This window comes from Paroedura picta, chromosome 11, assembly GCF_049243985.1.
Source record: "Paroedura picta isolate Pp20150507F chromosome 11, Ppicta_v3.0, whole genome shotgun sequence".
NCBI classification, from domain to species: Eukaryota; Metazoa; Chordata; class Lepidosauria; order Squamata; family Gekkonidae; genus Paroedura; species Paroedura picta.
Window position 1 is genome coordinate 1,997,918 of NC_135379.1, and position 25,237 is coordinate 2,023,154.

Genomic DNA, 25,237 nt, shown 5'->3' on the forward strand with positions numbered 1-25,237 from the left:
GGTTATCTCCATCATGCCTACTGCAGAGACCAGATATGAATGGGTGCCTGGAAATGCATTAAGGATAATCGGGGGTCTGTAAGAGAAGCCCAGAGAAAAAGTCTGAAGACACTGTCTGTGTTCAGTCTGGAGAAGACTAAGGCAGCATTGTTACAGGCAGTCCCATGGATAAGACCCTCCGGAGAGCCCTGCTGGGTCAGGCCAGGGAGGGTCCCTCCAGTCCAGCCTCTCCCCTCACCCAGGGGCCAGCCAGTTGTTCTGGAGGGCCAACAGTGGGGCAGAGAGGCTGGGGCCTTCCCCTGATGTTGCCTCCTTGCTCTGAGACTGCGAGGTTTAGTGCCTTTGAATGTGCGGGTTCCTCTCTATCACTATGACTCTAGTAGCCGTTGACAGACTTCTCCTCCACGGATCTACCGAATCCCCTTTTCAAGCTGTTTATTCCTGTGGCCATCCCTCTGGCAGCAGATTCCACATCTGAATTGTCCTCTGGGTAAAGAAGTATTTCCTTTTGCCCTCCTGAACCTACTGCCCATCTGCTTCTTTTTCAAGCTGAGCCTGCAGAGCCATCTGTCGGGGGGGGGGGGTGTAGCTTTGGGATGCCAGCCCTGGGCTGAAGATTGGATGGGATCCAACTGATTGATTGAAACATCCTTATCCTGCCCTTTCTCATAGATGAAAGCAGTTTACAACAAGAGACGGCCCCTAAAGTTCCTTCTAGCCGCAGGGTCCTACTGGTTGGCTCTCCTGGCCCATCCTGCCAACTACTTGGGGAGAGACGGCATGGGCCTTGGGGCATTTTCACACATTCTTAGTGTGGTGGTTAGGAGTGTGGACTGGCAATTTGGCAAGTTAGGTTTGATTCCCCGCTCCTCCTCGACATGCAGCCAGCTGGGTGACCTTGGGCTCATCACAGCACTGATAAAGCTGTTCTGACTGAGCAGTAATATCAGGACTCTCTCAGCCTCACCCACCTCACAGGGGGTCTGTTGTGGGGAGAGGAAAGGGAAGGCGACTGTAAGCCGCTTTGAGACTCCTTCGGGGAGAGAAAAGTGGCATATAAAACCAACTCTTCTTCTTCAGTAATCTCAGGGCTCTCTCAGCCTCCCCTCCCTCACAGGGTGTCTGTTGTGGGGAGAGGAAGGGAAGGGGATTGTCAGCTGCTCTGAGACTCCTTCGGGGAGAGAAAAGCGGCATATAAGAACCAACTCTTCTTCTTCAGTAATCTCAGGGCTCTCTCAGCCTCCCCTCCCTCACAGGGTGTCTCAAGGACCACCTACCTGCCTATGCTCCTTGAAGACCTGTATCCACTCCAACAAACTGGTGAACCCTGACCCCAAAGAGATCTGCCTGGCTTCAACCAGAGCCAGCACCTTTTCAGAAGGTTTGTTTTGTAAGCTTATTTTGTTCCAGGCTGGGCTCCCCAACCATTTTAGCCTGCAGGCACCTTTGGAATTTGGTCGCACTGTGCTGGGCACATTCACCAAAGGGGTGCCACAAAACGGCTGCCATGAGAGGCAAAGCCAGCCAGAAACCAGCTCTTTTACTCACTCACTCACTCACTCACTCACTCACTCACTCACTCACTCACTCACAACTGTTGTTCTTCATCATCCTGTTCTGGAGGCAAGCAGGGAGGAAGTGGGCTCAAAGGAGCAAGAAGTCACCAATTCAGCCAATCAGGATGTAGGAAGAAATTATTTGCTGATTATAAATCTCCTCTGTTGCCCCCTGTAGGTTATTCTTCATAGGCTGCTGAATCACACACACGACAGGTTCTCCTGTTCCGACATGGTCTTCCTGCCCTGCTCCGTGGGCTGACACTCCAGCGCACCCCCCCCCCAAGCACAATGAAGGAAACTGCCCCTCTTTATCTCTCGAGGGACGAAATCGATCTCCTGATAGCATGCAACCGGCCATCTCTCCCCCCCTCCCCGAGAGACAGGCATATTTTGACGCTGCTCCAGGCTCTGACCCTCGCATCCTACAACCCCTCTTCCGATTTCAATGCTAATTCAGAACAATGCCATAAGCAGCCACTCCAAAATAGCAGGCCCAAAGGTCTTCTCCTTTTATAGCAACGGCCCTATTGTGTGACGTGGGGTGTGTGATTGGGGGGGGGGAGAGGCCAGATAGCGCAACGTGTGACATTCAGGGGCTGAGAGGTGAATAAAGACCTCGCACAGAGAAGAACACCTTGGACTCTGCTTGAGCCTCCTGAGCCGTCTCCACCTCCCGGCAAAATGCCGCCCAAGAAGCCCGAGCCCAAGAAGGCAGAGCCCAAGAAGGAAGAGCCCAAGGCGGCCCCCAAGCCGGCTCCCCCACCAGAGCCAGAACCCAAGAAGGAAATTGAATTTAACCCAGCTAACATCAAGGTAAGTGCATCGGGGGGGCGGAGGGGGGGGTCCTAAAGGTGGAATTAGGGAGGGGGTGGCATGGTCTAGGTCTCTCTTGTCTGTCTGGTTTTGGAAGTTAAACAGGGTCGCTACTTGAGCTGGGGAGCCACCAAGTCAGACTCTGCAGAGGAAGGCCCTGACAAACCAGCTCTGCCTCTCCCTTGCCTTGAAATCCCCTTGCTGGTGTTGCCATAAATCTTGGCCGGCAGACCACCAAGGAAGGATCTGCAGAGGAAGGCAATGACACCCCAACCTCTGCTTCTAAACTCCCTTGAAAGCCCCTTTCTGGGGTCACCATAAGTCTTGGCTGGGAGACCACCAAGGAAGGCTCTGCAGAGGAAGGCAATAACACCCCAACCTCTGCTTCTAAACTCCCTTGAAAGCCCCTTTCTGGGGTCACCATAAGTCTTGGCTGGGAAGACCACCAAGGAAGGCTCTGCAGAGGAAGGCAATGACACCCCAACCTCTGCTTCTAATCTCCCTTGAAAGCCCCTTTCTGGGGTCACCATAAGTCTTGGCTGGGAGACCACCAAGGAATACTCTGCAGAGGACAGCAATGGCCAACCTGCTTCTCATTTGCCTTGAAAGCTCCCGGTTGGGTCTTCATATGTCGGAAGCGAAGAACTGCCTTAATAGCCTCCTGTCCAAATAGTAGCCGGGGGCAAACCTCTGCTTAGCTTTGAAGATCCAACAAGATCCAGCTCACCTCGATCAAGAGTTTGAGGCAATGTACAGATGAGAAGAAAAATCCAAAACCTACCAACGTTTCAGGAATGGTCCATTTCATCCTGCAACCTGTACCCAAAAGAATGGATGCTTCTGAGGACCCCACAAGGTGTCCAGCTGGTTGCCTCCCATACAGTCTGTCTACAACTAGTACTTAGAGATTAGACTGCCTCTGAAGAAGAAGAAGAAAAAGAGAGAAGAAGAAGAGGAGGAGGAGGAGGAGGAGGAGGAGTTGGTTCTTAGATGCTGCTTTCCTCTCCCCGAAGGAGCCTCAAAGGGGCTTCCAATCCCCTCCCCTCCCCTCTCCCTTTAGCTCTCTGTATATGTTGAAGATGCAGAGTGAACAAGGCAGGAGAACTGGGGATTGGGTCAAGAGCTGAGAGTCAAAGCGTCTACCCCGAGAATCTCATTGTCTTTTAAGGTAGCTGCTGGACTTGGAGATTGCTCTTCGCCTGCAGGCCAATCCAGACACCTTCTTCCAATCACCCCGTATTTTAATTCTTGCGGCTGCTGCCTGGCTCAGCGGAAGACTCGGAGCTGGCAGAAGGGCTGGTGCTGAACAGAGTTTTCAAATTCCTCGTACAGAATTCTTGAGCTCTTAATTACAGGAGAGGCTCTGGACGAAGCAGGACAATGGCTTGCTGTGCCGTACTGTGGTACCAAATCACACCCAAAAGGGGCAGAGACACCCAAGAACCAATGGCTAGAAAGCAGTAGCAGGTGCACAGTTTGGTTTCGGCACCCTGGGGTGCAGCGAGGACAAAGGTCAGTGAAGACTGGGGACGGCTGTGGGCTTCCTCCAGCTTCCCCGGGGCCAGGCAGAAGCAACAGGGAAGGCTTTCTGAGCATTTCTCCACAACCAGCCTCGCCACCATGCCTGTGGCCTCCGCCTCCTGCTCAGAAGCCCAGGAGGCATCTTTAATCACAGCCCTGCAAGTCCTGCATGCCCCGCAGAGCTTCCTGGGAGAAACGGGAGTTTCAGACATCCTGTTAAGCATCCGAGAGCTATTGTGCGATGTCTGAAGGTGTCTGGGGAAGGAGAAAGGAAGGAGTGCCATGAACTGGCTGTAGGGTTGTGAGGGCCAGATTGTGATATATCCGGAGATTTGAGGGATGGAGGCTGGGGAGGGTCCTCAGTGGGGTATACTGTCATAGAGTCCACCTTCCAAAATCTTGGGTTGGAACCTGGAGAGGGTGGGTTTTGGGGAGGAGAGGGACCTCAGTGGACTAGAATGCCATAGAATCCACCCTCCATTTTCCCCAAAGTCCCCAAACCTTAGTTTTCATCCTCAGAGCTCCAGGAGTTTTTCAGATCAGAGACGGCTTCCCTAACCAACCCCTTCCACAGAATGACCATTCTACCATACCGAGGAGTGCCGTTCTCTTTCACAATATCCCCCAGAACGATTATTTACGACCGCAGCAGGTGGCAAGTGAACCTTTTCCCGTTGAGCATTAGATACTTACTTGGGACGTTTCCAACTAACGAGCCTTTCTCTAGTTAAGGACACAAGGAGTCTCCCTTTAAATGTATCTCAGCTGTGGCATGAAAATTCTTTGTTGGCTTTCTCAGTGGCCACTAATCCTGCAACTCAACTTATGCATTAGAAGCTGTCTTCTGCGAGGATCTTTGATTACTTCCAATAAACAGGCTTCGTTGGGGGAAAAGAAAACTTTTTATTGAAAGAATAACGAACTAGACATCACGAAAACTTTGCTAAGACTGAAGATCCTAACCAAACATCTCCTTCATCTACCCTTTGACCCCAAGCCCTCCCTGCACCAAATGGTTTAGACAGTCCCTGGGTGAAGGCAACATGACAAAAGGATAACATGATTTTGACATCTTTGGTTGTTTTTAAGCAAAGGCTAGAAGGCCATTTGACAGCATTGTTGTTCTTGTGAATTTAGGCAGGTGGTGAGGAGGGCAGGAAGGGCTAAGCCTGTATTCAGTTCTTTTGGCCCTTTCTTGTTTGTCCAGGATAATGCCCATCACCATTGGGGAGTTCAGGAGATAATCTACTTCCAGGCCAGATTGGCTCAGGGATTCCGGAGATTTTTTGCCTCCAACATGGTGTAGTAGTTAAAGAGTGGTGAACTCTATTTTGGAGAGCCAGGTTTGATTCCCCACTCCCCCACATGCAGCCGGCTGGGTGACCTTGGGCTAGTTGCAGTTCTGCTAGTTCTTGCAGAGCAGTTCTCTCAGAACTCTCTCAATCCCACCTACTCCATAGGGTATCTGTTACGGGGAGAGGAAGAGCATGTTTGTAATCTGTTTTGGGACTCTTTTGAGTAGGGAAAAGCAAGATATAAAAAACAGCTCTTTTTTCTTCCTCTGGGCATCCATCAGGAATTTCCTGTGTTGTGTAGACGTCAGCTGGGGTGCCTTCCTGCTCTATGTTCTGAAATAGTATTTTAATAATACATAAAATAAATATCCAGCTGTATATACCTGGCCACATATATTTTAAGTACTATTACTGTTCCGTCTGAGGGGGAGGGAATGGCTCAGTGGTGGAGGGGTTGGAATCCAGGCCTTACGAGGAGAGGTTGGGAGAGCTGGGTCGCTTGGAGAAGAGGAGGGCCAGGGGTGAGGGGAGAGCTTTCTTCAATGACATCAAAGGTAGACATGCTGAAGAGGGGTTTACTGCGGTGTCAGAGACAAGGATTAAAGCCATGAGTTCAAATCACAGGAAAAGAGGTTCCTCTTAAATATTAGGAAGCATTTTCTGGCACTGAGGGCTGTTCATAGAAGGAATAAGCTGCCTCGGAGAGTGGAGGAGTCTCCTTCATTGGAAGTTTTTGGGAGGAGGCTGGATGAGCACCTGACAGGAGGGTGTGGCTGATGCCCACAGGTGTGCTTCTCACTTCCATAACTTTTGCCATGCAGGATAAACAACATTGGCCTTTCTCAAAGGTTCGCCATGATGTACACCCGGCTTTCAGTTAAAAGGAATCCCAAATCGGTAAATGGCCCAGCTCGTTCTGTGCTCACTGCTGGGGGAGCTTCCGCCTGCGACGACAGGCTGGAGAGGGGAGGTTTGATCTTCAACACAACTCTTTGGAAGAGAAGCAGAGCAGGACACGGTCCAGCCGGCCGTTGGTGAGATCTCGGTTTCCCTCCCAAAGCCCCCCCACCCGCCAGAGGAGATTGGGGTGGGAATCTTTGCTGTCATTCCTACTGGCCTCCCTGCCATCTGCCTGCCGCCTTGCGTCTCCCGTGGGAGCAACATGGGGCTTATGAGGTGTGTCCTGCTCACAATGCCCCGCCCCTAGACCCATATTTGCATCTACAGCCAGCGTAACTTTGCCATCATGGGAGTCTTCTCCCTACTCGTTTCCCATTGCGGGTCCGTCTTGCACTCAGAGCCTCTCCAGGGGAACAATCTGTTCCTTGCCTTGGGATACGGCAGGGGCCGGGAAGGCTTTTAATAGCTGAACAACTGTCCGTCTCCTCCGCTGTTTACCTGGCCCCTGTTCATTCCCCGCAGACCTTGTCACTGTCCAAAATAGAACAATGTATTCGCAGATGTCCCGGGAGGGGAGGCCCCATAGATTTTCTTCCTCTGGCTCTGGACAACTGAACGGGTGAGTTTTTTTCCCCATGCCGGGGGTAGTCAGATTGAGGCCCTCCAGATGTCCATGGACTACAATTCCCATGAGCCCCTGCCAGCAAAGCTGGCAGGGGCTCATGGGAATTGTAGTCCATGGACATCTGGAGGGACACAGTTTGACTACCCCTGCCCCACGCAGTCCATGCTCAAGAAACATTCACTTGCTTCATCCCCCGACCCCCCCTGTTAGGCACAGGGTCAAGCCTAGCAAAGAAGGCTGGGGACCTGCAGGGACGGATTCATGGTGGTGAATCGTGCCGTCAGGGGCAGTTGAGTTAGGGTGACTGTGTAGGGTTTTCAAGGGAAGAGACGTTCAGAGGGGGCCTGCCAATGCTTGACTCTGCGTACCGCCCTCGGATGTCCTTGGCGGTCTCTCACCCAGACACTGGCCGGGGCCGTCGCTGCTTAGCTTCCCAATTTAAGGAGATTGGGCCAGCCTGGGCCCTCCAGGCCTAGGCAAAAGATACTCGGCGGTAGCTTGTCAATGCCTGATATTCCTTAGGGTCTCCCATCCAAATGCTAGGCAGGGCTGACCCTCTTTAGCTTCTGTGCTTTGACAAGACCGGGCCACCCTGCAAATGGGCTAATGTTATAGCGTCCAGAGGAGTGGCAGAACTGAGCCTTTTGCAGTGCGGTATTTAAAATTTATTTGGCAGCAAATGTCAATTTGTTTTCAGCATGCTGGATTCCATGGACAAGGGAAGGAAGGCCAGGCACTCGGATCGATTCAAGGCACGCTTCCACTCCAGCATTACATTTCATACCTTGCTTAAGCCGAATGACTTGTTCTGCATTAATCTGTCCATGTAAACGGGCTCTGTCTCTCGCTCTTTCTTTTCTCCCATTGCATGCTCCATTAGAGGATCCTCCAGTGATAATTCGGAGGACCCAAGCTGCCTCCGATAGCTCTTTCATCCAGGAGGTCAGGCTATCTCTGAAGACCCCCATTCACCCGTGTCCAGTAGTTGATTTATTTATACCTCAGAGTTTTACCCCACCAATCCTGTCTACAGGCAGGCTCGAAGCGGCTTGCAAAGAATATAAACCCATTGTTTTTAAAAAAAGCATGAGTAGAATAGGAGAGGAACCGGGTTTTTTGTATGCTGTAGTCAAGAGCAAACAGAAGCGTTCATATAATTCAAAACTGAAAAATGAAATATTCAAGCCCAATATTCTTATTTATTTATTTATTTATTTATTTATTTTATTTTTTATTTTTTTATTTATTCATATTTTCTAATCCATGTACAACTCCCCAAAGAACAGATGCTAATAAGCATGAAATCCACAAGCTGTCGAAGTTTAAATATTCAAATAATACGACATATGAGGCCCGTTGGTTAACATTATTGAAAGGGGAGGGGAAGGAAAATTACCAACCGCAATTCAAAATGAGTTTCAAAGGGAATTTTTAGAAGAGAGACGCAAAGGTCCTTCCTTAATGGCACCTTAACCTGCACAAAAAATATCTGGCTCCCCCCCTCTCCCCCCTCCCATTTGGTGGCTGGGGGTGGGGGAACCTGACTCCCCTACTAGGGTGCTTTTGTTGGCCTCGTGTGCCAGAGGAGCGTCCTTGGCGGAGAACGTCGAGCTGTTTGTAAGGCTGAGATGTAGCTGTGTGTTTTTGTGAAACGAGGAACTTGCATTGTTGCGGGGAGTGAAATGGCTTTGCTTCCAAAATTTGCTTTTAAAAGCTATAGCCATTAGCCATTGATTCCTCATCTTCACCCGCCTCCCTTTCTCTTTGTGGCTTTCTGTGACATCTCTATGCACCCATTTGTAACTGGAGCTCTTGCAGGGCTTTTCAGGGGAGATGTAACACACTTAGCATCGCCTGGCAATTAATGTGAGGGCTGGGAGGGGGGGGGGTTGCCAACCTCTCGGTGGTGGCTGGAAACCTCCTGGGGTTACAATTGATCTCCAGAAGATTTGGAGAGAATTCACTGGGAGAGAACAGGTGATTTGGAAGGTGTGTGTGTATGGGGGGGGGGTGGTCTTGGGGCATCAGATGCTATTGAAGTCCCTCCCTCGCTCAAACTCAGCCCTCCCTCAGGCTCCACCCCTAAAACCCCCAGGAATTTTCCAGCCTGGAGCTGGCAACCCTATGTGTGATGTGTCAAAACCATGTACCCAAGCTTTTGCTATTTGTTTTTATCTGCCTTTCATTCTGTACAACCCATTGCTTTAGGTGTGAATGTGTTGTCATTTGCACCAGGATTTCTGGCTGTAAACTTATTTGATCTGTGAGGATGTGTTATCTCCCTCTCCCAGTAGCTCCAGTTGTGTCTTTCTGACCCGGGTATGACAGATGGCACCTGTTTTCGGGCCCAAAAGGGTGCGCGGGGGGGGGGGGGGAGCTGGGGGACTGGAGGTTAAGCAGGGACAATGGAACTGAGGGGTTTAGTCTTAGCAAAGATTTAGAGGTGTTAACCTCTTGGTTTCCTCAATAAAGAGATTTTCTTCAACAAGGTCTGCTTCTTGGGAGCAATCAGCTGAATTCTCACAGGACGTGTTGCTTCCAGTTACAACCCAGGAGGGTCAACGGGTAGCACTAAGAACTGCTGGAATCTCTGTGGTAAAGTGTCACAATGAAGGAACGCTGGGTGCCGATGTAAAATCAGCCAGATTAAAACAGAGGGGAAACAGGGGAATTTGGCATCAGAGTGAGAACATCTTCTGAGATGCATTTTGAAATGCAGTGAAAGAACGAGATCCATTGTGGGTCTTGTGGACTTTGAATGCCAGACAGTGCCCTGGGCCCTCTCAGAATTTCTCACCTATTTGTTCTGAATTCTTTTCCAGCTTGAATTCAACAACGAGCAGATACAAGGTAAGAGACGCTGGCTTCTCGTTCATCCCCTGCATGAATGCTGTGAAATGTGCTGTGGGATCAGGGGGTAACCTTTTAGGAAAGGGTTGCTCTTCTCCAAGTGGTGGCTGGGGGTCCCCAGGAATTAGAACGGGCCTCCAGGCAACAGGGACCAGTTCCCCTGAAGAACATGGCAGCTTTGGAGGGAGGACTCTGTGGCATCAGACCCCACTGAAGGTCCCAAACCATGCCCTCACCTAGCCCCACTCCAAAAGAAGGAGGGGGGGAAGACAAAACCTAGGCTGAGATACAGTTGAGAACCTAAAAAGGATGGGAAACCTAAAAGTACCTTTAATGTAAATATATCCTTTGTATTTTTATTCAGGGAGCTCAAATATAAAAAGATGGTAAATGATGGAAACAGCAGGGCATGGCACTTATTTCTATAACTATATCCTAAGACCTAACGCATTTTGACCTTTACACCTTTGAAGGTCAGTATAAAGCACACACCGATATTTGAAACCACACCGATGCGTATAAAATATGCATGGAAAAGGGTTATCCATTACCGGTACGGTAAAAATATCTTAATTCAGGTGGCAGTCCCTTGCACGCTGCCCAGTTATTATAAATTCTTATGCATAAATGAGGTTTTATGCCAATTGGAGCTGAGCTCTGCAGTCTGGAGATGAGCTGTAATTCCAGGGGATCCCCAGGCCCCACCTGGAGGATGGCATCTCTACTCCAAAGGAGCCATTTTCTCCCAGGGAACTGATCTTTGCAGTCCAGAAATGAGCTGTAATTCCAAGGGAGGCTGACACCCCTAAAACTGATATGATAAATGGAGGGGGAGGGGGAGGAGTGAGCACACAAAATAACGGGGGGGGGGTCAGGTCTGAGGGGGCTTCCACTACTGGATTCTTCCCAGGTAAGTGGTTTTCAGATGTGCCTGGCAAACGAGACCCACAATGTTTTCGTCTTCCCACCAGTGGCACGTAGGGCACATTTGCCGTGAGGGTGCACCGCCCGCCCACCCTTGTTCCGCACAGCTCCCCTCGCCTGCACGTGACAGCCAAAATAAGAAGACATTGCTTTTCCATATGTTCTTTCCTTATATTGAAAACATTCGGCTGGGATTTTTTTTTTCTTTCTGTTCCCTGGAGTCAAATTGAGAACTAATCTACTGCAGATACAGAATTCCTCCCAGGGGAGAGTCAGACCTCCCGGCCAGTCCCAGTTCTCTCAGAGCTCTCTTAGCCCCACCTTCCTCACTGGGTGTTAGTTGTAGGAAGAGGAAGGGAAAGGAAAATTTAAGCCAAAACAGCTCTTCTTCTTCGTCGTCCTCCTCCTCTTGGCTGTTCAGGAAGGGTTTCTCCACGAGTTCCCTGATGCTAAGAACAGAGCTTGTCATTTATTTATTTATTATTTATCTATTTAGATTTGTATACCGCCCTTCCCTACGGCTCTGGGTGGTTTACAGAAAACATTTTGGAACATTTACATGGAACAGCAGGCGTAGTCAAACTGTGGCCCTCCAGATGTCCATGGACTACAATCCCCATGAGCCCCTGCCAGCGTTCGCTGGCAGGGGCTCATGGGAATTGTAGTCCATGGACATCTGGAGGGCCACAGTTTGACTACCCCTGTGGAACAGTATCAGTATCCTTATAACAATATAACATAATAACATACCAACTAGAACTAGAACAGTATTTCAACAACAATAACATTGACACTCCCTTGATAGGTTCAACCTCTCAGTGGTGGTGGTGGGGGGGACCTGTAGATGTTATGGGTCAGTCGGCCCCACCAAATGCCTGGTGGAAGAGCTCCTTTTTGCAGGCCCTGTGGAATTGTGGAAGTTCCGGCAGGGCCCTGATCTCCTCCGGGAGATCATTTCCCCAGGTGGAATTTCTCCCCAAAGGTGTGAAAACCCATCACACATGTTCTCCTAGAAGGGGGGGGTGGGGGTGGGCCTGCAACACAGCTCAAGAGGCAGTTGTTACAGCTTTGGGCTCCAGTCGCCCTGAGCACCATTTCCCTGCTCGTGTTCCTGTGGAGCATACGACCAGACACCACAAAAAAATCCTGGCCGTGATAGAATTGTTGTGTGTGTTCTCATTTTTGTCATGGGATTTCCCACCTTGTTCAGCACATGTTTTGTGCCATCTAGTGGTCAATTCGATATCACATCTATCCGGCATAAAAACCTGCAGTTTGAATCTGGACGGAGATATGCCGGATATTCAGCGCTGTAATATCGACTCAACCTCTAGAGGGAGTCAAACGAAGACAGACGACATGCCCCAAAGCGATCGCGACACCCAAGTGAAGAAAATGAGAACTGCGGAAGAGCCCCCTGTAGTGTTCTCGAAGCTTAGTGTCTGAGGGCCAAACCAAATGATGCTTCCCCCCCACACTAAACAATGCACTTTCCATCTACTGTCAATGCACATTAGTGATGGTTTGCAAAGAGACTTTGCTGCTGCATTCATAAAAAACTTAATTTTCTTTCTTCAAAAGTCTCGTTGGGTGAAGCCCTTCCTCAGTTCCTTTTGTTCCTTAAATAACTGTTCTAAATAAATAAATAATACATGATGTATGTAATTATGTAGTAGTAATTCCAGGAGATCTCTGGCCTGCAACTGGCGGTTAGCAGACCGGCATTATCTCCTGCTTTCTCCTCTCCAAACACTGCCTCTCACCCCCAAAAGTCTAGGAATTTCCTGCCCCAAAGCTAGCAACCCAAATGGGACCCAGTGCAATGGTCACCCTGAATATTGTCCCAGATTAAATTTCGAGCACGAATTTTGTATGCAAGATCCAAGAAATGTGGAATCCAAAAAAAAAAAAATCTCCAGTTGTGGTCAGTTTTCTCAAGGAGTTCCTGAATTTTATCTCAGATGAAACGGCAGGCTCAAATTTTGCACGCAAACGCCAAGAGTCATTCTGGCATGCAAGGAAACTCCTCCGAGTTGTGCTCAATTTTCTCAGGAGTTTCCTGACTATGATCTCAGATGCAATTTCAGGCTCGAATTTTGCACGCAAGTGCCAAGAAAGGCTGTGGGATGCCAAGAAAGGTCTTCCAAGAGTGGCCAGTTGTCTCAGGGCTTTCCCAAGTCTGATGTTGCCCTTCGCTGCTTGGTGTGAAGAGTCAGGAGGGAGCAGACGATGCTGAAGAGAGAGTCCCCAAACGGGGCCTCTGTGGAACGGGATGCTGGGAAATTGCCTTTGGAGTCGCAGAGCCTCCAGCTTCCAAGCCGCTCACCACAACACCAGCCCTCTGTCTGCGGTGGAAGAATGAAGCCAGGCCTTGTTCTGACAGCTGCCACTGAAAACCCAACGTCAACGTCGATCCTGCTGACAAGGTTTTTCGATAATGATAGGCCAGGAGGAAACCAGAGGCCTCCTGTTTGTTCAGCTGCTGTCCTGGAAGCCACTCTTGTCCTGGTCGTCACGTTCCCAGTTGCAAAATACGGGACCTCGAGTCCGTGGGACGCTCTGCAGACAACGGAAGGAAAATAAAAGGGGCCACGGAGGTTAGGCGAGCAGCACGGCCCCAGATAATGCCCCGTTTTCCGGGGAGGGTGAAAGATTCAGGGGGGTAGAAATTTCCACCCTGACCTGGATAGCCCCAGCCGGCCGGGCCTTGGTCCATCGTGGAAGCTGGGCCGCCTTGGCACTCTTAGGTTCTCGAATGGGAGACCACAAGGAAGGCTGCCATGCAGAGGCAGGTTGGGGCAAGCCACATCTGCTCATCTCTGGCCTCAAAAGCCCTACGGGATCGCCACAATTTGGCTGGAACCTGATGGCGCTTTCCACCACCATGAGAAATCTTTCCCCAAGAGAATTTGGCGGTGTGACGACTCCCAAGGCGCACTTTCCCATTTCTGCTGCTCTGAGGACTTCTCTTTCGCCTTCCTTCTCTGTCATGCCAATCAGGAATCCCATCGAGAACAAGGGGACATCCTGGGGCCAATCATGTTTGGCTGGCTGGTGGTGTCACTGGCAGTAAAGGACGACAGTGGAGAATGAGGATGCCGTTTCTTGGATCAGGCTTCTGAACAAACCAAGAATAACACGTGGGATGGGAAGACATTGCAATGCTACGTAGCCAATTGGATTTTTGACAGGGTGATGTTGGCAGTGGGAGGGGTTGAGGCTCAGTGGGAGAGCACCTGCTTGGCATGAAGAAGTCCTGTGGAGTCCCGTGTGCAGTTCTGGAGGCCTCGCTTCCAAAAGGAGGAGGGCAAAATGGAGAGGGGGCAGAGGAGAGCGACGAGGATGATCCGGGGCCTGGGGACCAAGCCCTAGGAAGGAAGGCTGTGAGGGGCTTGGGAATGTTCAGCCTGGAGAAGAGGAGGTTGAGGGGGGAGAAGATGGCTCTCTTGAAGTATCTGAAAGGTTGTCACTTGGAGGAGGACAGGGAACGGTTCCTGTTGGCAGCAGAGTATGACCCACATTCATGGATTTAAACCACATGTAGAATGGTACCGGCTAGATATCAGGAGATAACTTCTGGCAGTCCGAGTAGTTGAGCAGTGGGATGGGCTGCCTATGGAGGTGGGGAGCTCCCCCACACTCATGGTCTTCAAGCATCGGCTGGACTGATACTTATCATACATGCTGATCCTGTATTAAGCAGGGGTTGGACCAGATGGCATGTATGGACCCTTCTAATTTCAGGATTCTATTCCAAGGTCACAGGTTCAATCTCTGGCATCTCCAGGCAGTAGGTGATGTGAAAGACCTCCTGGGACCCTGGAGAGGCACTGCCAGTCTGAGTAAAGAATACTGGCCCTGATGAACCAAAGGTCTGATTCAGAATAAGGCAGCTTCATGTGATCCCCACAGTTAGTGGAGTGTCTTGAGCCCTGACTCTGTGGGCAGGGCCTCTGCTTGCCACGCAGAAAGTCCCAGGTTCATTCCCCGGCATCTCCAGTTAAAAGGACCAGGCAGGAGGTGAGATCTTGGAAAGCCATGGCCAGTAAGAGGAGACAAAACTGATGTTGAGGGTTCAGCTCTGTATTCGGAAAGGGGATGCAAGTCAGAAAGGATGAGGAAATGATTACAGTTAGCCATTGGGGAGATTTGAGTTGGGAATCAACTCTGGCTGATTACTGGGACATCCCAAACGTGTTTTGTTTGTTTAAAGAAAATGAAGAAAGAGGGTTTTCAAAGTGCTATCAAGCCACAGCTAACTTGGGGTGACCCCTGAGGGGGTTCATGGGGGTGGCGGTGATTGCCATCCAAGTGGGAACAAGGACTGACCCTGCTTAGCTTCCGAGTTCTGATGAGACGAGGTTAGTTTGGACTATCTGGTTCTGGGTTTTTTAGAATAAGCACTAGTAGATAAGCAACAGGTAACTAATTCTGAAATGCTTCATGTGTTTTATCCAGTGAGACGGTTGTTTGTTGCAACATCTTTCAAGTCCAATTTGGCAGTGTTTCTTCAGGATTCACCCTGCAGCTTTGGATGTCACCCGCAGGTCTCCCACGATTATGGCTGATCTCCAGGGGACCAAGACCAGTTCCTCTGGAGGGAAAGGCTGCTCTGGTGGATAGATGCTATGACGCCATATCCTGCCAAGGTCCCTCTCCTCCCCCAACCACATCATCCCTGGCTCAACCCCCCCCCCAAAAAAAAAACAACCTCCCCTTGCAAACAGACAATAACCACCACTGTGTAACTCTGGGCTGAAGGAGGGCCTGGGTTTTAATTGGGGAGTTGGCAGCATTTCTTTGAGGGAAGAGCTCTGCATTTTTCTCAGCGATCTTCTTTGTGGCCTTGGGGGAACTTCCTGAGACTGTATTATTATGATTATTATTCCCATTAACGTTCTTCTGGAACCTGTACTCAAGATAATTTGCCGGGGTCGACCATGCGGCATGGGACGGCAGCTCACTCTTCAACTACCCAAATAAACAAATCACATCCATGACACAAACCACACAGAGGGGGCCGTGGAGTTGCTTCATCCGACCCTTGGGACCCCGACGCAATTTAATTAGTGGGGCTTCGTGGCTTTTCTTTTCGCCCGATCTGGAACCCCTCCAAGGTTAACCGGGTCAAGGGCTTTCTGGTAACTCCAGATTGTCAGTGGGTTATAACAACAACCCGACAACCTCCTTGACCGGATCCTGGCCATTCCAGGAACGACCGAGGAGCCGGAATGCAGGCGTATCTGATACCGAGTTCATGCAGTTTGAAAGCTCAGACAAAACTAAAGGGTGAGAGGCTGGTTGGGAACAATTTGGTTGTTTGTTCAGAAATAAATAGAAGAGCTGTGTTTGGCTTTTTTATAAACACGGGTGAGCGTGTTAACAGGCATTCCTCCCCCTGATGTTTCTGCTTCCTTCTTATGTTCTTCCTCTTCTCCCCATGTTGTTCCATCTCCCCCGTTGTCAGTGTTGACCATGGTGGTCCTCCAAGCCTGCCTTTTTCAACCTTTTGGTTGTGGAGGAACCCCTGAAATATTGTGTGGGCTTTGAGGGACCCAGGGCCAGGGATCCATTTTGTTTCTCTATTTTGTTCATGTTACTGTCAAAACCAGGATCCCCCAACCCAGAGCCCCAGAGGCCCTTCCCTGGTTTTGTCCAAGTGTTTTTAGAAAAGGGGTAGAAACAGATGAGGCTCTTGCCCAGCAAGCCTACATGCAGGGAGTGGCAGCCTAAAAATTAATATATAATGCTAATAATTAATAATAGACAATGATTAAAACGTTCTTTCTCTTATTCTTTTAAGCAGGTTGGTGCTGTGCTCTCTTGCATGTTTAAACTCTTCCAACAGATCATACATTTAAGCATTTTTGGGGTGTTCTTCTTCTTCCTCACTCCCCACTCCCAGAATTTAAGGAGATCTTCCAGGTCTTTGATAGGACTCCAAAAAGTGAGATGAAAATCAGCTACGCCCAGTGCGGAGACGTCCTGAGGGCTTGTGGGCAGAATCCCACCCAGGCGGAAGTTCTGAAGGTTCTTGGCCGGCCGAAACCAGAAGGTGAGACCCTCCCAGTGCCCCTTTCCTGGTCGCAAACCCACAGAGCAGATTTTGACTGGGGCTTCAACACCATAAATGGCCTCTCACAACCAGATGGTGTGTGAACACCCTACAAACAAGATGTGCATGGCCAACTGTGAAAACAGTTAAGCAAAACTGTTGATAGAAGACACTAAAACAATGAAACCGGGAATGTTCAGTCCGCCTTAACCGCCCGGTGCTTGGCCTGGGTAAATCCTGTTTGCCCCCCTGTTTTGTCTTGTGCGTCGAGCAGAAATGAGCAGCAAAATGATCGACTTCGACACCTTCCTGCCGATGCTCCAGCACGTCGCCAAGACCAAAGACACAGGGACCTTTGAGGATTTCGTGGAAGGCCTGCGAGTTTTCGACAAGGAAGGGAATGGCACCGTCATGGGGGCTGAACTCCGCCACGTTTTGGCGACTCTCGGTAAGCAAACTCAGCCGGAGGAGTAAAAAAAAGAACAAGAAGAGTCCAGGAGCGATTCCCCCTTTCTTACCCATGTAAGGGCAGTGGAGTACAATGGGTGGCGTCCGGCTTTGACTACCTATGAAGCTGCCTTAGACAGGATCAGGCCCTGGGTCCATCAAGGGCAGGACTGTCTACTCAGACTGACAGCAGCTCCTCAGGGCGAGGTTGCCAACTCCAGGTGGAGAAATCCCTGGAGATTATGGGAGTGGAGCCGGAGGCTGGTGGGGCTTGGGGAGGGGAATTGTAGTCCATGGACATCTGGAGGACCACAGGTTGACTACCCCTGCCTTAGACCTCTGACCTGGGTGGGGCTGCCTCTCTAAGGAGCAGCTGGCGGGCCACTTACACTGCTTGAAAGCTGCTGGAATATCTTTAGGCTAACTAAATTGCACCTAAAGGCTGCATCCAGATGCAATTCCAAGTCTGGTTTTACTGCTGAAATTCATCAGGACATGCTGAAAATAAATCTGTCAACTGGACTATTTCCAGATCTGACTAGGGAGAAGGGTCTGGTCAGCCCTGTCGGCCGCACGTTCCCCACAAGGCCTGTTTGTGACCGCCCGGGGACGGAAAGGCTGTTTGTCTCCAAAAGAGGAAGTCTTTGCCAAGAAGACCATTTTTGTGGCTGTTTGTGACACACTGCCCTGACCAGGCTGGCTCAGGTTGGCCTGACCTTGTGAGAGCTCGGAAGTTAAGCAGGGTCAAGCTTGGTTAGTGTTTAGAAGGGGAGACCTCCAAAGAAGAGTCTGCAAGGGAAGGCAAAGATCAACCACCTCTGCTTCTCACTTGCCCGGAAAACCTCTTGATGGGGTCGCTGTAGATCTTGTGTGGAAGACCACCAAGAAAGGTTCTGCAGAGGAAGGCAAAAACAAACAACCTCTGCTTCTCTTTTGCCTTGAAAAACACCTTGCTGGAGTCGCCTGGGTGGGGGACCACCAAGGAAGGCTCTGCAGAGGAAGGCCATGGCCAACCACCTCTGCTCCTTCCTTGCCTGGAAAGCCCCTTGCTGGGGTCACCCTAAATCTTAGATGGGAGACCACCAAGGAAGGCTCTGCAGAGGAAGGCAATGACCTCTGTGGCTCCCTTGCCTTGAAAGCCCCTCTCTGGGGGCACCATAAGTCAGCCATGACTTGGTGGGCCAGATGTCCACAACAGGATGGGGAGGTAGGGGGAACTAGGGGGGCCACGGGATTCTAAGTTTTCTGGTTTGATGTTCCAGGGGAGCGGCTGACGGAAGAAGAAGTCGACAAGCTCATGGCCGGCCAAGAGGATTCCAATGGCTGCATCAACTATGAAGGTCTGGATCCAGAAACAGAAGGCTATTGGGTTTGGTGGGGTTGCCAACCTCCAGGTGGGGGAGCTGGAGATCCTTTGGCAATGCAACTGGTCTCTAAAGGGCAGGAATCAATTTCCCTGAAGGAAAAGGCTGCTTTGGAGAGGGGGGGGGATTTTTGGAATTATATCCCCCTGGGGACCCTCCCCAAGGCTCTGCCCACAGACCTCCTGGAATTCCCCAACCCAGAGGTGGCAAGCCGATCCCTAGCAGCTCTCCCTCCTTCTTGGGCCAATCAGCTCCTGGGCAACAAATTAATCTTTTTTCATTTTTGTTTCAGCTTTTGTGAAGCACATCATGGCCAGCTGAATACCACCAGGTCGGTGTATGGAACAGTCACACCTTGATTTTTCTGGAGGGATCCTCAGTTGGGGGTGAAGCTGACTATAGGGGGGGGAGCTTGTGGGGCATTCCAGATGGGGGTCTTTGAAATTGAAGGAACGACATAGCCATCTGACGGAGAGGCTGATTCTGTGAAGGTTCAAGGGGGTGGCAGGTGACAGTGGAGGAGCGAGAGGGCTAGAACCATAGAATCCTAGAGTTGGAAGGGACCTCCTGGGTCATCTAGTCCAACCCCCTGCACTATGTAGGACACTCGCAACCCATTAGGGTTGCGAGTGTCCTACATAGTGCAGGGGGTTGGACTAGATGACCCAGGAGGTCCCTTCCAACTCTAGGATTCTAGGATTCTAACATCTCCCTTGAGGAAAGACTCACTGACTCTTGTGCTCCCATTGGATAACACCCTCTCAGCATGCTTCTGCAACTGGGTTTTCCGGTGCGAAACGATAGCGGATCGAAAGTGCATCGTCCAAGGTGGGCTGTAAGGAACAGCCTCAGTCTCCCCTGGTTCTTGTCACTGGACAAATGGCTGCTCGGGATCTCCTGTGCTAGTAGGGTTGCCAACCTCCGGGTGGGCCCAGCAGGACACCCTCCTAAGAATTACAGCGGATCTCCAGGCTCCCGCGATCTGTTCCCCGGGGGATACGGTAGCTTTGCAGGCTCAGAATCGGAAGGCTTTGAGGAAACCCACAGTGGAAAGACGGGTTGAAGAAGAGGCCAGAATCTGCAGGGACGGCTAAACTCACATCTTTGATTACAGGGTGGGGGGCGGCGGGACAATAGCTTCCTTCACTGCTGACGGGAAAGCCCTCATTGACTTTCTGCCTCAAAGAGAAAGAGGGATTGACCATTGGTAGTTTGGAGGATCAAGCAGCAGAAAGGGCTGGGGAACAGGAAGGAAAATTCGGTTTTTAATAATCTAGAAGTAATTGAAAAGTCAGTAAGGATTTGTGTTATAATCTGGGACGAACAAGGTTGCTCGGTTCAAGGCCCTGAAAGGTTGTCCTTTGGAGGGGGGCAGGGAAAGGTTCCCGTGGGCAGCAGAGGGGAGGACCTGCAGGAATGGGTCTGAACTACGTGGAGAACGATATCGGCTAGAAACCAGGAATTGTTTCTTTATAGTTGGAATAGTTCAGCGGCGGAATGGGCTGCCTCAGGAGGTGGGGAGCTCCCCCTCACTGGCCGTCTTCAAGCAGCGGCTGGACAGATCCTTCTCCTGGGTGCTTGAGGCTGATCCTGCACTGAGCAGGGGGTGGGACTAGATGGCCTTGAGGGTCCCTTCCCACTCTGGGATTCTGGGAGTCAAGTTCAGCAGTGGGATGGGCTGCCTAAGGAGGAGGGGAGCTCCCCCTCACTGGCCGTCTTCAAGCAGCGGCTGGACAGATCCTTCTCCTGGGTGCTTGAGGCTGATCCTGCACTGAGCAGGGGGTGTGACTGGATGGCCTGCATGGCCCCTTCCCACTCTAGGATTCTGGGAGTCAAGTTCAGCAGTGGGATGGGCTGCCTAAGGAGGAGGGGAGCTCCCCCTCACTGGCCGTCTTCAAGCAGCGGCTGGACAGATCCTTCTCCTGGATGCTTGAGGCTGATCCTGCACTGAGCAGGGGGTGGGACTAGGTGGCCTGTGTGGCCCTTTTCAGCTCTAGGATTCTAAGTTTCTATGATCCTATAACTGGTAAGCGTAACTGTCCTTGCTGCCAGGGAAAGGAAAAAGCCTCCGACTCTTCTGCTGCATCTCATGGGGGAAGGTGCTCCAACCCCTTCATCATCTTGGTCGCCCTCCTCTGTGTGCCCAAACCCAGCCTGACTGGCAAGTTCCATCAAGGCCCAGCTCATTTATGGCGACCCTGTTGCATTTCCCAGAGGAGAAATATTCAGGCTGGAGGGCCCTTGCCTGCTCCTGTGTAGCCACGCAGCACTTCCTAGGTGGTCTCCCCTCCAAGGACTCACCAGGGCCGACCCTTCTTAGCTTCCAGCCTCTGACCAGGTGGGCTAGCGTGGGCCGTCCCAGCCAGGACAACGAGGGAGAGAGCAACTGACTAACGGCGACCCCAGAGGCTGGAGACACTCAGAGGGGGTCTGTCATTGCCTGCCCCTCCCTAGCAACCCCGGACTTCCTTGGGGGGCCCCCCTTTCAGGCCCTGCTTAACCATGAGATCAGACCAGGCTGGTCTGGGCCATCCTTCTAGCCCTCCACGATCTGAAACCCCCTCCCCCAGTGTTTGGAAAGAGGTCCACTGAGCTAAACCTTAGCTTTCCCACTGTGTTGCTGCAAGGACAGATAAGCCTGGTATCCCTCCCTTCAAGAGGACAAAAAGCCCAAGCATGCAGCCAGCCAGCAGGGAGCAGAGAGGCTGGATGTGCCTCTTCGGAGCTCTTGGGAAAAACTTGACCTCGGGACCAAACAACCCATCCATCTTGGGAGCAGCAAGGAGAGAGGGGGATTTTTCGATAAAGGAAGAAAAACAGCTTGAACTCTTTCTTACTAGTTCCTGTTTTTCTCTCCTCTGGTTCGTCTTCTCCCCTCTAATGTCCCGATCTTGTTTGTTTAGCGAGCTCAGAAACTATCAGAGCTGTGGCAACAGGCCGCCAGGACTGGAGGGTTTGTTTTTATTGTTTTAGCTGTTCACCCGCACCCCAGAGGGCCGGAGATGATTCCCACCCGCTGAGGCTTTTGTCCCACGATATCGAGCGTGCTGTCAGCATGGAGGCCTGTCTGCAACTCTTTCTTTTCCTTGTAGAAATTTCCACGTCTGTGGGGCATCTTGTGGCTTCTCTTCTGTGCATCCACAGTTTGTTAGGACTCTTCTGGAATTAAGAAGAGTCATGTAAGAGAAGCCATGTTGGATCAAGACAATGATCTATAATGCCCAACACACAGTGGGTGAAACCCAGGGGCCCTCAGGAGGTCCACCAGTGGGGCCCTACTGCTGTTTCCCCATAAGCACCAAGAAGACAGAGCATCCCTGCCCCAGACTATTCCCCTGACGCACCTCTGCTCTATATGTTTATCCATGTAAGAGAAGCCATGTTGGGTCAGGCCAATGGCCCACCCAGTCCAACATTCTGTGTCTTACAGTGACCAATTCTTCTTCTTCTTCTTCTTCTTCTTCTTCTTCTTCTTCTTCTTCTTCTTCTTCTTCTTCTTCTTCTTCTTCTTCTTCTTCTTCTTCTTCTTCTTCTTCTTCTTCTTCTTCTTCTTCTTCTTCTTCTTCTTCTCCTCCTCCTCCTCCTCCTCCTCCTCCTCCTCCTCCTCCTCCTCCTCCTCCTCCTCTTCATCTTCATCTGAGCAAAGGGCCTTTGTCTACCTGAATCCTAGGAATACCCCTCTCCGTCTCTTCTGAACCCAACCTGGGGGTGGTTCTGGGCATGGGTGGGGGTTTCACTGTATGTATGGTAGGAGGTATCTGTGAATTCTTTGCATTGTATAGGGGGTTGGACTAGAGGACCTTTGGGGTACCTGCCAACTCTATGCTTCAATGGTTGTGCATTTGTACTCAGACAGCCCCCCCCCCCCAGCATCCTTTCTTGGCTCTCTTTCTCCCAGAGGTCACGAAGTCCTGATAATATGAACCAATTTGCTACATTCTCCGCATAATTGATCGTTTGACCGCTCTCCCGAGGTCAAGAGCTCCTCTGGTTCACATGCTGTTCTGGTTATATAACTTTCCCCGTTCGCATCGGCATCCTTCCCAAACTGGGTCCGTGGTGACTCCTGGCCCTGAGCAATCTGGAGAAGACACAAACTGCAGGCACCAGCCCCTGTCTCATCTCCTGCCGCTCTGTTTCTGGCTGGGGTGATTTATTAGGGTAGCTGCAGGATGGCTGGTTCACCCGGGGGGCTTCCAATAAGCGACAGGAGCTCAGGGATAAACCGGCAGATTTAGGGGAAACTGAAGGGCCGCCAATTGTTCATTTTTAAAAGACTGATATGCTGAATGGGACCGTGCAGTAGGGTTGACATTCTCCAGGTCAGGTCTGGAGGTCGCCCAGGATTCCGACTGACCTCCAGAGATCAGTTCCCCTGGTGAAAATGTTTACTTTTGTGGGGGTACTCTATGGCATTAACCCTCCCATCCCCAAACCCTGATCCACTCCCCAAAATATACAGGAATTTCTCAACTCAGACTTGGCAACCTTACCTGGCAGGCATGGACATTCATTTGAACCTGCTTGGGCACCATCTTCTGGACCAGGGGTAGTCAAACTGCGGCCCTCCAGATGTCCATGGACTACAATTCCCATGAGCCCCTGCCAGCATTCGCTGGCAGGGGCTCATGGGAATTGTAGTCCATGGACATCTGGAGGGCCGCAGTTTGACTACCCCTGTTCTGGACAATGCACTCATGATGCACTTTAGAAGTTGGTTTTCCAGTTTCACACAGAAAAATCCAGCTGCAAGAGCACACTGAGAAGGCACACACATGTGCCGTTGCATTCCAGGCAGGGATGGTTCTCTGCTGCTTGGGGATCAGTGGTAATTTCAGGCAATCTCCAGCCAGCAACAGGAGGTTGGCATCCTAAGCATCGTCGAATCCTATGATTGGAGGGGTTCAGCCAATTTGCATCATGCATCATTAATTCTGGTGTTGCCAGTTGCAGAGAGACATGGTTGTCCGTGTTGATTTTTCGGTTCAGCTTAGAACTCCGTTTCCATTTTCCCCCAATTTCTTTCTCCCTTTGGTGAATCAAGACCATAAGCTTTGTTTTAAGGCTTGCATTCTTTACTGTTTCCATGTGTTGAATTTTCCTACTAAATCCACACATATTAATGCTATTTTTTTAAAAAAACCTATAACATACACAGGCCACATGACTGGTGTAAATATGGCCCATAAAGGGGAAAAACTGGGAACAGGCTGGGGGAGGGAAGAGGGAATTGCTTGCAGTAAGCAGATGGAAACCAAAAATGACCACAGGGGTCATATCCCTACATTTTGGCAGGTGGAACTTGGGGAGAGCAAGTGGAGAGAGGGACCTCCGTAGGCTCCACCCTCCAAAACAAATATGTTTTCAGGCTTCCAGGTAGCAGGAAGTGATGTCAGCAGCCACGCATCCGTGGCAAGCCCCCTCCCCCCCGAAGTGGGAGGAGCCTCGGGCAGCTGAGGTTTAAACAACTGGAGCCCTTCCCACCTGCTCCAGGCGCGTCATTGGCTGCTTTGGGAAGGGGCGGGTCAACTTGCCCAAATGTGTTAATTGTATCCTCCCTGTTTTCTGTAAACTGCCCCGAGCCCTCGGGGAGGGTGGTATATAAATTAAATAAAAAAAAAATACAAATAAATAAATAAATAAAGCTAAACTTTTTTTAATTATAAAAATATTTATTTCGTCTTTGTTTGGAGTTGGAAATTGCACGCCCTGCTACCATTGAGAGGCCTTTGCAGTACCATGGTTGGGAAACCCTGGTTTAAATAGTGGGAGATCTCCAGGCCCCGACTGGAGGCTGGCAACCCTATCCCTAGCTCAGGCCTCAAGCCTATCTCTGAAATCCTCCGGGTGGCAAAACGCGGCTTCTGTGCCTGCGGTTACAAAACAGAAACTCAGCAGGAAACGGAAAGCTGGCAAAATGTTTTTGCAGACCGGTCTGTTGTCCAGCCAGGTTCCCTCTCCTGCCCCGTTTGTTAGCTCACCTGCCTGCTTGTTCCTAACTCTTCAATCCCCTTGTTTTTAGGACCTGATGCACCACCACGGGATGGAGCTGGGCAAAACCTTGGCTTTCCACAGCAGCAGGCGTGACCCCGGATGGCTACGCAAAGGTCCTTCACGTGCCGGTTCTCCCTCTCTCTCTTTCTCTCTCTTTCTCTCTCTCTTGCTGATCCTGGAACCGGGGTTCTTCCATGCTGCTCTCGCGCTCATCCGGATCACTGTGCCTTCTGCTGGGCTCTTCTCACTGCCTCCAACAGCCTCTCTGGAACCATCCCATCGTCGGACCTCTGCCCCCCTGGCATCCATCGCACCCTCATTCGTTTGGTAGCCCCCCCCCCCCGACCAGAATGGACTCTAGATTTTGTTCCGTTTTAAAGCAGACCTTTCCTATGTGCAGAAAGTCACAGAAAAATTGCTATCCGCGTGAATTCCATGACGGTACATAAATGAAAAAACCCAGTTTGCAAAAGAAGCATACCTCCTGTGATTCTGAAACTTATCCTAGAAGTTTTCAGTATTTCAACCTATAATAAAATATAATATAAAGAATGTCCGCCTGCTAGAAAACATATTTAAGGTTATTTAAATGTTTATAGCTCTTGAAAAGGCATCTTACCAACTCCAAGTTGTAATCAAAATTCTATGCATATAATGCCGGCCTTCAGCTTGGAGAGGAGGAGGAGGAGGAGGAGGAGGAAGCTGATTGGCGGCACACGTACTTCCCAGGGGCCTTTGCTTGACTACAGAAACAGGCATCCCTGTGAAGGTACCGCTGAAACATTTTTCAGGCTTCGAGGTACCAGGAAGTGATACCCACTGGCCACGCCTCCCTGCCACGCCCCCTGGAAGTGGGGCACCTCGGGTGGCAAAGTCATAACTAGTGGCAC

General features: G+C 50.6%; 1 protein-coding gene across 1 annotated transcript; it reads left to right on the plus strand.

Annotated features, from left to right (window-relative positions):
- Positions 1 to 1,786: 1,786 nt before the first annotated feature.
- Positions 1,787 to 24,899, plus strand: MYL3 (myosin light chain 3). The gene is made up of 7 exons (XM_077303590.1): positions 1,787 to 2,372; positions 9,536 to 9,563; positions 16,393 to 16,542; positions 16,817 to 16,990; positions 18,252 to 18,329; positions 18,646 to 18,684; positions 24,376 to 24,899. Exons 1-6 carry the CDS (start codon positions 2,241 to 2,243, stop codon positions 18,672 to 18,674), a joined length of 591 nt encoding a protein of 196 aa, XP_077159705.1. The 5' UTR covers positions 1,787 to 2,240; the 3' UTR covers positions 18,675 to 18,684; positions 24,376 to 24,899.
- Positions 24,900 to 25,237: the final 338 nt, after the last annotated feature.

What these genes read in the sequence shown, in the direction of transcription:
- MYL3 (XM_077303590.1), top strand. Translation starts at nt 2,241, where the DNA reads ATGCCGCCCAAGAAGCCCGAGCCCAAGAAGGCAGAGCCCAAGAAGGAA. An exon ending in TGGCCGGCCGAAACCAGAAG is followed by an intron (nt 16,543 to 16,816) that starts GTGAGACCCTCC and finishes TGCGTCGAGCAG; the next exon opens with AAATGAGCAGCAAAATGATC. An exon ending in TGGCTGCATCAACTATGAAG is followed by an intron (nt 18,330 to 18,645) that starts GTCTGGATCCAG and finishes TTTTTGTTTCAG; the next exon opens with CTTTTGTGAAGCACATCATG.